Source organism: Mustela lutreola, chromosome 7 (genome assembly GCF_030435805.1).
Source record: "Mustela lutreola isolate mMusLut2 chromosome 7, mMusLut2.pri, whole genome shotgun sequence".
NCBI lineage: Eukaryota > Metazoa > Chordata > Mammalia > Carnivora > Mustelidae > Mustela > Mustela lutreola.
The window spans coordinates 101755204-101768379 of NC_081296.1; the positions used below are offsets into that span (position 1 = coordinate 101755204).

The 13176-nt window shown below is 33.7% G+C and overlaps 1 protein-coding gene across 1 annotated transcript in view; it reads right to left on the reverse strand.

The window, feature by feature from the left end:
* Positions 1-13176, reverse strand: part of MDGA2 (MAM domain containing glycosylphosphatidylinositol anchor 2) — an 879614-nt gene that overhangs the window by 12598 nt on the left and 853840 nt on the right. Inside the window, exon 15 of the mRNA XM_059182014.1 lies at positions 7503-7633. Within this exon, the coding sequence (XP_059037997.1) occupies positions 7503-7633 (131 nt within the window). The remainder of the gene's footprint in view (positions 1-7502; positions 7634-13176) is intronic.

The following is a 13176-nucleotide window of genomic DNA, read 5'->3' on the forward strand; positions in this document are numbered from 1 at the left end:
TATAAACTATAAAAAAAATACTTGGTGACAAACATCTTTCAGTCATAAAAAGGGGAAACTATAACAGTTTGTTACAATATTTCTAAACTTGGAAGCTGTAGTCTGTATGCAATGAAAAAAAAAAACCCTGAATTTTATTCATTTAGAAAAGAAATGCTCTCTAGTTTAATAGGTTAAGTTTTGTCATAATTTTATGAAGAACTGCCATGATTCTGATTACTATTACATTAAGGGATAAAACTATGTTCCTTTCCTCTGCAGTACTTCTGAAATGCATCTGGTTTAATTGTCATGAAGAAGAAATTAATGGCATCTAGACACTTGAGAAGAAAATGTTAAAGTTTAGGTTTTCTAAAAAGGGGGAAGGAGGCTCAATTTATGGAAAACCTGTTTTTTACACATTATCGCACTGATATTATTTAAATGTTTTCCCTTAACTAAAATGACAAGTTTAAAATTCTATATGTTTTCACAGTGTGTGCTTGCAATTCCGCAAACTTAGTATGTAGAAAATACTGCATGATTGGAAAATTAACTGTTGGTGGGTATATTCAAAGGGGAAGTTAATAAAATGTGTGTGGATTTGTATTAGTACAATGACACTACAGAAAATTAGTTTAACCCATTTCTTAAATATGTTATAGTGATTTAAATCTTATAGACGTCAGTATAGCGATAGAGATGATGCTATAAAACCTGTGTTCTGATATAGATTTCTCAGGAAGGAAGGAAGAACTCCATGCTATACTAATGAGGGAAAGTAGATGGGGGGAGTCAGAGAATACAGTGCACTTCTGATGTGTCTTCAGCATTAATGATGCCTTCTGCAAATGTTCAGAGCATATTTTCTTCAAGATAAGAGAAATATTGCATCTGATTATTACTGTTAAGGCAAGCAGAGTCTAAGGAGGAAGTCTGAAAACTGACAGAGTACATCACTTGGAAAAGCTCGGATACAGATAAAGTTGAAAATAGCTATTAACATTGGAAAATGTTTCTAATGGTTACTTTAGGAGCCACTGCCATTTCTATATAATGGCCCTGGAATTTGGCTTAGAAAGCCAGATATATATCTACATGAACATGTGGTATCTAGTAAGGAGGACAATATATTCCAGATTATTATTAATATTAGAGAGACAAGTATGAGGGCGGCATAATGCAATAACAGAACTAAAATCTGTTTCCAATCCTTATTTAATATTAAGGATTAAGGTAATTTAAGATACTGTCTCAACATCATTTTGAAATCTTTAAATGAGGACATTAGAGAAGATTTCCAGAATTTCTTTCACCTAAAACAAAGAAAACATAAAGATTGTATTTGATGTCTCAAAATGTCTCTATATTTTTCCCCTAGAAAGCATTTGGAATATACTACAAAAAGAAATAAAGCAGGGCCCCTGGGTGTCTCAGTCAGGTAAGTGCCTGCCTTCAGTCAAGTCATGATCTCAGGATCCTGGGATCCAGGCCAGATGGGCTCCCTGCTCAGCAGGGAGTCTGCTTCTCCCTCTTCCTCTCCCTCCCCTTCTGCCCCTGACTCGTGCTTTCTCTCCCTCTCTCAAATAAATAAATAAAATCTTTAAAAAAAAAAAGCATTAAAGAGGATGGTTAAATATTTTTCTTGGTGTAAGGTATGTTATAAGTAACATTCTAAAATAACACTCAATTTTGTTTTTTTGGAAATTTTGCTATAATCTTTCCAAATCCTGTAAAATATATTTGCATCACAAACAACACTGAACACGCTATATTAATTCTTGACAAAGAGCCCCAAAGGGAATTTCAGTAGGATAAAACTTCTATTTACCCTGAGAAGTACTACACAATTTTATTTTCAGCTAAGCAAACTAATTGGACACACTCAAACAAAGGACTTTGCAAGTGGTTGTGTTTTAAAGGGCTTATAAATCAAAATAATTTAAATGCATGCAACCCCAAACAAATAAAACCACCTAAGTGTCAGTGCAGCAGAGGCTCAAAATCACTTATATCTCATTTAAAATTCCAAGAGGTAGGAGATCTCCTTTCCACTTGAAGTAAAGACATTCTACAATGCCACAAAGCTACATTTGAGTAATATTAAAACTTCTCAAAACCTAATTTATATGCTAATATATTCTGTACAGTTTTTACTGTGCTTTCCTGGTATCACATACCAAAGCAAGCATTTTTGAAAAGCTCGACAGTTTACAAATGATTTTTGACTAAAAAATGCTTTGTCAGAAAAAAGTTCAAAACAACAAAAATCTCAAAACTAAAACAAAATAAAAGCAAAATATGGGGTAGGCTGATGTAGTTGTGTTTCATGTTTCCTTAAAAATCAAGTCTTAGGAAATAACAGAAAGTCTTTAGACAACAGACCTAGTGTCAAAGAATAAAAGAACATAGAAATCAAAGTAAAAATATGACTTTATTTATCTTATTTTTATTTATCTTATATTTATCTTATTTATCTTTATTTATCTTATTTTTATCTTTATTTAAATTAAGCTATTTAAATACTTAATACTATTTAATACTAATACTTATTTAATACTAAATTAATACTAAATTAAATACTATCTAATACTAATACTATTTAATACTAAATACTTAAGCTATTTACAATACTTCATTAAAAACTGATACTCTTTAAACAATTAAAAAAAAAAACCAGAAAACATAAACCAAAACTGCTCCTCTTCGATTTGCTTCCAATCAAGACAGATTGAACAGGAACCAGATCTATCCTTCCATCTGAAACAACCAAATAACTAGACAAAATATATGAAACAATAAACATCAGGTAATGAAGAACAATGATCAATGAGTGATGGGAATCAGAAAGGTGAGCCCCATAGTGCCCTACACAGAATTGATAGACAATGGTGCAAGCAAAAGATAGAGCTTGGTAGAAAATCTCGGAGGAGTTGGAGCGGAGGAGAGTTTAAGGACTCTGAGGCAGCTAGAGTGTGCAGGGTAGAATACAAGCAAGGACAGAGCTACAGAGATCATCAGAGGGTCTCCCTAAAGTATTTAGCAACATTCAGGACATGAATGTGCAGTAGTTACTACACAAGAACTGGGAAAAAATCAGAAAGATGCGCTAAAGTAATAGTACCCAGCCCACACGAGGGTTGGAAAGTCTCATAATTCATGGGGCATTGGACAGAGTACTCAGAAGACTCTTGCCTTGGTAGTGTGAAATAATTAGCCCTATATGAAACACTGCTTCTGTCTTTCCTAACAAAGTTAAAAGCAAGACCAAAAAATGATTAAATTGTCTCCAAATAATTACATCCCAAACAAGTTCAAGAATATTTACAGAAATATAAAAATGACCAGCAAATTTTGTATTTTATAAAATCATAAGAACTTTAGCTATCAAAGTAAAATTCCAAGTGTCTGACACCCAATCAGATTACCAGACATGCAGAGAAGCAGAAAAATAACTTGTAATGAGGAGAAAAAAAAATCAGTCAAAACCAAGCAAGAGGTGACACAGATGTTAGCATTAGTGGGCAGTGATATTAAAACACCTATTACAGGGGCGCCTGGGTGGCTCAGTGGATTAAAGCCTCTGCCTTTGGCTCGGGTTATGATCCCAGAGTCCTGGGATTGAGCCCCATATCTGGCTCTCTGCTCAGCAGGAAGCCTGTTTCCCCCTCTCTCTCTGCCTGCTTCTCTGCCTACTTGTGATCTCTGTCAAATAAATAAATAAAATCTTTAAAAAATATATTTTAATTAAAAAAAACACCTATTATAACCGGGTTTCATATACTCAAAACATTAACTAGAGACGTGGAAAATATTTTTTCAAAGACTCAAGTTGAACGCACAGGGATGAAAAGTACAATGGTTGAGATGCAAAATACACTGAATGTGACTGACTGAAGGAAGATTAGGCATTGCAGAAGAAATGATTAGTGAATGTGAAGACAGAATAGAAACTATACAAAATGAAACACAAGTAAAAATAACACTAAAAAAGCATTAATCAGTTATATAACACCTCATATGTATGCACATGAATAAGGGGTCTTACATACATACATAAGGTGTTGGACTGGAGCCTCAAAGGAGAAGAGGAGGAACTAAAAATATTTGAAGAAACATTAGCCAGACAATGCTTAAGTTTAATAGAAACTATAAACTCACAGATCCAAGATCAATGAACCACAAGCACATGAAAAATGAAGAAAATGACATAAAAGCTTGTCACAGTTAAACTGCTCAAAACCAATGATAAAGAGAAAATCTTAAAAGCAACTGTTCACATTACATATAGAAGGATAAATATGAGTTTCAACAGATTTATTCTTAGAAATGATGCAAACAAAAGGACAGGAGAACATCTTTAAAGTTCGAAAGGAAAAACCAGAATACTACACTCAGAGAGAGGAAATATCTTTCAAAAAAATGAAGGTGAGATAGACTTTTTCAGAAGTACAAAAGGTGAAAAGAATTCATGTTTAGCAGACCCATACTACAATAAATGTTAAAAGAAGTCCTTCGAGCAAACTAAAATTGATACCAGGTGGAAATATGCATCTACAAAAAGGAACAAAAAGCAATAGAAATGATAACTACTTTGAGCACCAACTATGCAAAAACCCAGTCTGATTTCTCAGTTGGAATGAGGGAAGGATTATAGTGAAGAGAGTTCTCCCAAGATTTGGCCTATTATGAAAAAGCTTTATTTATTTAAACACCATTGAACATCTGCTTTAAACATTCTTACAAATTTATTTTTTGTGAGTTTAATATGTAAGTCCCTGAGGCTACAGAAAATCTGTTGTCATTTGTAGTTGTAAAAATGTTCCACTCTGAATTTACACTGACCACATCCTTCCCGGTAACAAAAGACTAATTCAGGTCCTGAAATCCCTTCTTTAAATCAACACTATTGGTATCAAAACACAGGGGAGGAAGATGGGCCAAATAACAAAGAAAAGCAATTCCTTTCTATAAGATTGTAATCTCAAACTTAGAGCGGACCCACTGCCTCTCATTTCTTTCCTCTATGAAACCCCGTCAATGTTCCCCTTCTGGATTCTCTCTGTTGTGACATCCTGAATGCAGAAACATTCCCTTGCAAGAACAAAATGAACAAAATAAAATTAATGCTTTTTCTATGAAAAAATATTGAATAAAATAACTTTGCAGAAACATATTAATTTAATATCTGCTTGTAGGTCATTCTATTAATTGAGTAGTGAATCATTTTTTAAAGATTTTATTTATTTATTTATTTATTTATTTGAGAGAGAGAATGAAAGAGCGCATGAGCAGTGGGAGAAGAGCAGAGAGAGAAGCAGACTCATGGCTGAGTGGGGGGCCCGACATGGGGCTCGATCCCAGGATTCTGGGATCATGACCTGAGCAGAAGGCAGATGCTTAACCAAATGAGCCACCCAGGTGCAGTGTAGTGAATAATTTTAGTTCAGGTGCTGGTTTCCAAATTTCCTTACTACCTTATGCAAATCTCTCAAGAACAGATATTCTCTGCAATGACCAGCCCACTGGACTCAGCTTGCTTTACTATTTGAGTATTATGGTCTTTAAATTCTGTGGGCACCAAACTTTCCTGATCTCCTTCTCTTTAACACTAAAACATACTGAAAAATACTACTTAGGATTGAGCTCTTCTCCCATAGTTCATATTACTGGTTAGTGTTCTGTATGATTCCAGCATTTAATCACTGTTCACAAATGTACACTTTCCCTTGGAAATATCAACCACTTCCACATTTCTAGGTAGCACATGCACTCCAATGACTCACGAATGTCCATGTCCCCAAAGCTTCAGATCAACATATACAACAACCTCCACATTTTTAAAAGGATATTCCATAGGCATCTTATCAACATGTCCAAAACAGAAGTAATCATATTTATCCCTGAAGTTTGTCTCTTTTCCTCTTTGTTATGTAAGGTAATGTGTACCACAAGCATTGCCCCAGATTCCCTAGTTAGAGACTTTTAAGTCATTTATGGCTGCTTCCCAAATTTCTAACATAACAACAACAAAAAATGTTCTGCTGGTTTTTACACCTAAGGGTATCTTGAAATCATCCTTTTTTCTTTATACCACTTCCTTAGTTTGTCCCTTCAACACATTTTATGTGAACTTTACAGGTCCTAACTGGTTTGTCAATCCAGTTTTACCTCTTTGAGCCAGCAACATGACCACTGTACCCTGTCATCCCCAGAGCAAAATCTTCCAATGACCCCCCCATTACCCAAGCACCATGGGTTCCTTAACCTCAGCTCACTCCAGTCTGATTTCTCTTTATGTACCAAATTGCAGATAAAAGTTTTTCTGTTTCTCAGGCAAATCCTATGTACATCAGTGTCTGTTTACTCTAATCTCTGCTGCAATATTAATATTAGCTCTTTCTCTGCTTTGCAATCCCCCTCCTTGGCTCTAGTTTCACAAGTTTTACTTGACTTTCTTCTATACTCTTTTCATTGGTTGGGTTTGCTCAGAACCTTGTGCACACCTCTATTACTGCAATGTTTACAGTATGCAATGTAAGTGTTTATGTGTATATTTCTACCAATCTGAAATAAACAATCATTTTTAGATCTTCAACCTAGCAATGTTCCTGGCACACAGGAGTAGCTCAAAAAGTATTTATTGAACTGTTCATTATGGTAATAAGTGATTGTCTTGAAAGTGCTCAATTATTAAATTGATGTCTATGGCAATAAAGGACTATCCTGAACAGAACAGTAATAGAACTATTGTTTTAAGTACTTATTTTGTGTGTGTGTGTGTGTGTTTGTGTGTGTATGTCTTGAAGTACATTGAAGAAATTGATGGTAGAAAAAAAACCCAACCTGAGTATATAAAATACACATACTATATATAGCTAATAAAATCACTAAAATCACATTATTTTCTCTACTGAAATAGTTTTGTGAAATATTGTCTCAAGCCATACTAGCCATTTTTAGTCATTAAAATTTCTATTATATATTTGTAGCTAACTTTCTTAATTCAGTTTACACTTACTTTTCTATATCAAAACAAAGAAAAAGAACTTCGAAGTTCTCTGACTTTGGTCATCAAAGTGATAAATCACTAAAATGACATTACCTCAGGGAGACCCATTTTACTAAAGTATGCAAAATTCCATCAAGTAAAATTAAAACAGATTAATTGAGCTTTGACTATCCAGTTTCCATTATTATAAGAACCTATGTTATTTATCTTCAGTAAACAAAGTATTATGTGATTTTACAGAAATGGCTTACATTTTCTCCTAGCAAGTCATTTGGATTTTGAAAGACTATTACTCAAACATATTATTTGATAGATTTTAATCAATAAAGAAAAGGGGAATTTTCTCTTCATAAAACAGCTTTTAAAACTAAAGAAAAACTTAATACTGTCATTTTGTGATGCCCATATCACAGAGTTTCTATACCTCCATATTATGTTTGTTCAAGTTCTGCCTTTAACTTTATGCTCATGTGCAGCAGTCATTTCACAAAAATGATCGTTCTTTTCTTACCTGAAATGAAGTGATTGGATATATATTCACATGAGCTTCGTTCCACCGCTGTCCTTTATTCCCACTCGAGGACCACAGTGGATTCTCTATTGTTGTCTGCCCTTTCAAACGCAGATAAACATTTAGAACACCTAAAAATAACAATGAAATTTTATTTTGTATATTCTTTTTTGTTTTACATTCGTTTCTCCTTGACCTAACACTTTCAAACTGTTAAAAATAAAATTTCTCAGAACCCTAAATTTCTCTTTCTTTCTTCCACTCTTATTTCTAATTTTGCTTTTATGACATTTAGAAGACCTCCAAAGACAATTGTGTCCTAATCCCTAGAATCTGTGAATGTTATTTTATATGACAGAAGCAGCTTTGCAGATGTGACCAAATTAAGTATCTTGAAATGGGGAGAGAGGCAGATTATTCTAGATTATCGTGGTGGGTCTTAAATGTAACCCCATGTATCTTTATAAAATGGAGGCAGGAGATTTATAGAGGAGAGAAGAAGGTCATGTGAAAGAAAAAGAAGAGACTTTGTGGATGGTTTTGAAGATGTAGAAAGAAGCCACAAGCCAAATATAGGTAGCCACTAGAAGCTAGGAATGTATTCTCCCCTAGAGCCTTCAGAAGGACCTAGCCCTGCTGACACCTTTTTAGCCCCCTGATACTCATTTTGGATTTCTGTCTTCTAGAACTATAACATAATGCATTTGTGTTGTTTTAAGCCACACAGGCTGTGGTAACTTATCTGTTACAGCAGTGACAGGAAACTAATATAGCCTGTGTGTGTATCGAGTGACTTGTGCAAAGTCTGACTCTAAATGCCCTGTCCTATATTACCAGTTAGCATTTCCTTTTCAATTTACTTTTTAACCAAGTCTCTTTTCTCTTCTAAAAGAATTATGAAGATAAAATGAGAATACGTTTGTCTCATGATTTGATATACCTCTTTTCAACGGTTTCAGTTCTGCACATAGTAAAAATATTAGTCATGTTGATGATGTTAATACAACACGATATATGTTGAACACATACTCCAGATCCTATGAAGCTCTATTATAGAGAAAACTTTAAATGGTTAAGTAATATGCCCAATTCATACAGTAAGTAAATAGCAGAGGCAAAATTTGAACCCACAGTGTTCCAAAGTCTGATATATTGATCACTAAGCAATCAGTATTTTGATATACTTAAAAATTTTTTACTTTTATTTATTTTTATTATTATTATTTTTTAAGATTTTATTTATTTATCTGACAGACAGAGATCACAAGTAGGCAGAGAGGCAGGCAGAGAGAGAGAGGAGGAAGCAGGCTCCCTGCTAAGCAGAGAGCCCGATGCAGGGCTTGATCCCAGGACTCTGGGATCATGACGGAAGCCGAATGCAGAGGCTTTAACCCACTGAGCCACCCAGGCGCCCCTAAAAAAATTTTATTGAGATATAATTTACATGCAATAAAATTATCTCATTTTAAATGTATAGGTCAATAAACTTTTGACTGGTATATACTGCAGGGTAAGCACTACTCGGTCAAGATACAGAACATTTCCATCTTCCCAGAAAGCTCCCTCACTTTCCTTTGTAGTTAATCTTCATACCCTTGTTCCTTTGCCACGCAACTGTTGATAAGACTTTCTTGACTAACCGATGATTTTTGCCTTTTCTAGAATTTCCTATTAATGCAATTATGCAGTAAGTATTTTTTGTGTGTCTGGCTACTTTTCCTCAGCATAATTTCTGTTATATTCATTGACGTATTGTGTTTGTCTTTTTAATTTTAGTATTTAAGTCATAGTTACTGTGGTTTTTTATATGTTTGTAATTAAGTGTACTATCTTTTTTGTTCTCTGCTTGTCCCCTCTGCTTTTTATTCCTTTGTGACTCCTTCCCTTCTTTCTTTTCAGCTGATTTTTTTTTTAAGGTTTCATTTCTTGTACTGATTTTTGAATGTCTTTTTTTTTTTTTTTTTTTTTTTTTTTTTTTTTTTTGGTTTTTTTTTTTTAATGTCTCTTTTTAATTGTGTTTTAGCAGTTGTTTCAGGGTTAACAAGAGGCACTCATAACTTTTCATAGTCTAATTATAGTCAGTATTTCCTTCTTCATGCTCACAAATCATACAGCATACATGTTTTACTATGACCTCCCTCTTTTCTTTTCAAAGCTGATACTTTATATTCGCTATCTTACTTCATACATGTAATAATCTTACAACAGTATAAATAATTTACCTGTCTTCTTTCTATTTTTAGAAGTAATTGTATCTTTTTACCTTTGCCTAAAATATAATCTCACCTTACAGTGAATAGTCAGATGTATTTTATACATTATAAGATGTATTTTATACATTATAAGAACATACAGTTTTAAAATTTTCCACTTATTTACCATTTTTGATGGTATTCATTTCTACCTGTAGTTCTGAGTTACAATCTAGCACCATGTCCCTTTGGCCTGAAGGACATCTTTTAGCACTTTTTGTAGTGGTGATTTGCTGGAGACAAAGTTTCTCAGATTTGTTTATATAAAAATAACTTCATTTCACTCGTGTTTTTGTAAGACTTAAAATTCTTCCAATTTTTCCCTAAGCACTTGAATGTTGTTCTATTTTCTTCTCTATATTACGGTTTCTAATGTGAAGTCAGCCATCATTTTATCTTTTTCCCTTCTGTATTTTTTTTTCTTTTCTCCTTCAGGCTGCTTTTGAGCATTTTTCCTTATCTTTGGTTTGCAGTAGTTTGATTATAGTGTGCCTAAATATCTTATGTAGGGTTTGCTGAATCTCTTTTAGCTTTCCTTTTAGTTCTGCTTCATCTATTTCTTCTACTTTTTCAGACTCCAATTATATATATATATATATATATATTATGCAATTTGATATTCTTTTACCAGAGGCAGTGTTCATTTTTCTCCAACATTTTCCCTTCATTTTTCAGGTTGGAAAATTTTGTCTATCTTCAAGTTTATTATCTATTTTTTTCCTTCTGCAATATGTTAAGTTCCTCCAGTAAATTCTTCATGTCTTGTCTACTACTTAATGGTACAAATCTTATTTGGCTCTTTTGTAAAATTTCTCTTTCTTTGCTAGACTTCACTATCTGTCCAATTATAAAGACTCTATTTCCTATGATTCTTGCAATATATTTACTCTAATGTCATTGAACATATTTAAAATACCTTTTTTAAAAAATTTTTTTATCTGCTAAGTCTAATGTCTGGTCCTCTTCAGTTTCATTTTTATGGGTTGATTTTTTTTACTCTTTCATTGACTGTGGATCACATTTTCTGTTTCTTTGTCTATCTGGTGATTTTCACTAAATAATGGGCATTGTAGACATTACATTATGGAGATTTAGTTTTATAATCATTCTAAGAAGGCAGTTTTGTTCTAACAGACTATTCCATTACTGACTCATCATATTAAACTTGTATAGATAGGCTTGGCTTTATAGTAATAATACAGACCTGTGAAAAGCCCAAATTGTCACCCGAATCTCGTTAACTTTGTGGGAATCAACCTCCAAATCTGTCTAGACTCTGGATCTTTTTGGGGCTTAGACTTGGGCTTTTAAAGGAAAGGTCTACAGAGATCAGTACTTTAGGGTGTCACCCTAAGGGAGAGCCTGTTTTTTGTTTTGTTTTGTTTTTTGTTTGTTTGTTTGTTTGTTTAATGTTGTCAGAGGCTGTTAGGCTATCTCTTTACTCTAAAATGGCTTCAACTTCAATATTCCCTACTGTTCTTCCCCCAGGAGTCTTTGACCTGCCCATCTCTGTTCTGTTGTCAAGTCCACAAAACAATATGTTGCTATATTGTAAACCTTGGGTTTTTTTTTTTTTTTTACTATTACATAACTTAGCCTTTAGGCAAAGACATGTGGAACCCTATAGAAGTTTCTAGAGTCAACTCAGCATACCTCCTTTCTTTTACCCTGATTTACAGATTCTAACTACTTTAGTTGCCCAGTACTCTCATCTCTGCTTCCTGAACTCAGTGGCACCTCTATGTTCTGCTTGAATTCAAGAGCTCTGTGTTAGGGCCAGGAATTATTCTCAGGCAGAGGAAGGCTCCTGTAGACATTACCTCATTTTCACAGATCTCAGTCTTGCCCTGCCTCTTCTATTTTCTGAAAACCATTACTTACTGTCTTTAACCCATTTTGATAGTTGTTTATAGCAGAAGGATTTATCTGGAGCCGGTTAACTACTGTGTGGCTTCAAGACAGTCTTATTTTGATAACTTTTACAGATAATCATGTTATTATTAAAATCTATATCTATTTTCCTTATAATATATACATTGGTTTACATGAATATTGCACACAAACATTGCAAAACAGGAAAAACAATATAAAAATCACTATTAAATTGGTCTCTCAAAGGTGGCCTCCTTAATATTTTGGTGTATGTTGCTCTAGTCATTTTTTTAAATGTATATCAAGATATGTACAATTATATGGTATAGAGTAGTTCATCCTTCAGATTTTTAGAGCAATTTTATGTAATTCTTTACACATAAGCACACATATTCATATTAGACACAAACACATAAATATGAATACGTAATTTTTTTTCTTTTAAAGATTTCATTTATTTATTTGACAGAGAGCTCACACAAGCAGGCAGGTAGAGAGAGAGGGGGAAGCAAAGCAGACAGCCCGATGTGGGGCTTGATCCCAGGACCCCGAGATCATGACCTGAGCCGAAGGCAAAGGCTTAACCCACTGAGCCACCAGGCGCCCCAAATATGTACTTTTTAAAACAACAACAAAACCCCCTGCATTCCTAACATCACCAGTCCCTAGCTGGCTGACTTCGGCTTAGTCTCTTAATCTCTCTGCTTCAATTTCCTCATCACACAAGTGATGATGATAATAATAACTGGCATAAGCTTTTGGTGAAAATTAAAATGAGTTAAAGTATGTAAACTGTACATCATGTTTCATCCTAGTCCTCACTGTGTTTTACTATCATATATCAAGATAGTCCAATAATATTTCTCTATTTCTCTGTTGATGCAGTAGATTGTACTAGTGCGCTTCTTAATGTGGAACTAGGATTGTATACCAGGAACCAATTTTACTTGGTATTGGACTAGTACTCTTTAATTCCATTTGCTAGTATTGTACTTAGGGATAATACATGCATATGTATACATAATGTTTTCCAGCTTTCTTTCTTTCTTTTTCTTTTTTTTTTTTTTTTGTTTTATCTTGTTGCTTGTTCACTTTTGCTTCAGAATCTACTTTCTTGTATTTTTTTCCCCTTCAGTATAAGAAAGAATCTCAGGTTTGTCTTCCATAGTACTGATTTTAATTTCTAGAGTATGTTCTCCTGTTTCTAATGTCATCTTTACTTGGCTATTATTTATGATGCTACATTCCTGTCTGATCTCATAAAGCTCCCCCTTATTTTAATCTTTTATTCAGGTCCTTTTTTTCAATTCATCAGTTGTATCATTCTTATTTTTTGTTGTTTAATAAAGTTCACATTCTTATGAAGAATTTGTTGGAAGCTATAAAGCTTATACAGAATAAATTTTACTTTCACCTGAACTGTAAGTTTTTTTTCAGTAGTGTGTGCTTCCTTTACTATGTGCATGTTAGCTCTGCTTTTTTCTATGGAATCCTCAGTAGAGCCTTATTATTTCAATATCTCTTTCTCTCTTATTTAATCCTCTTTATTC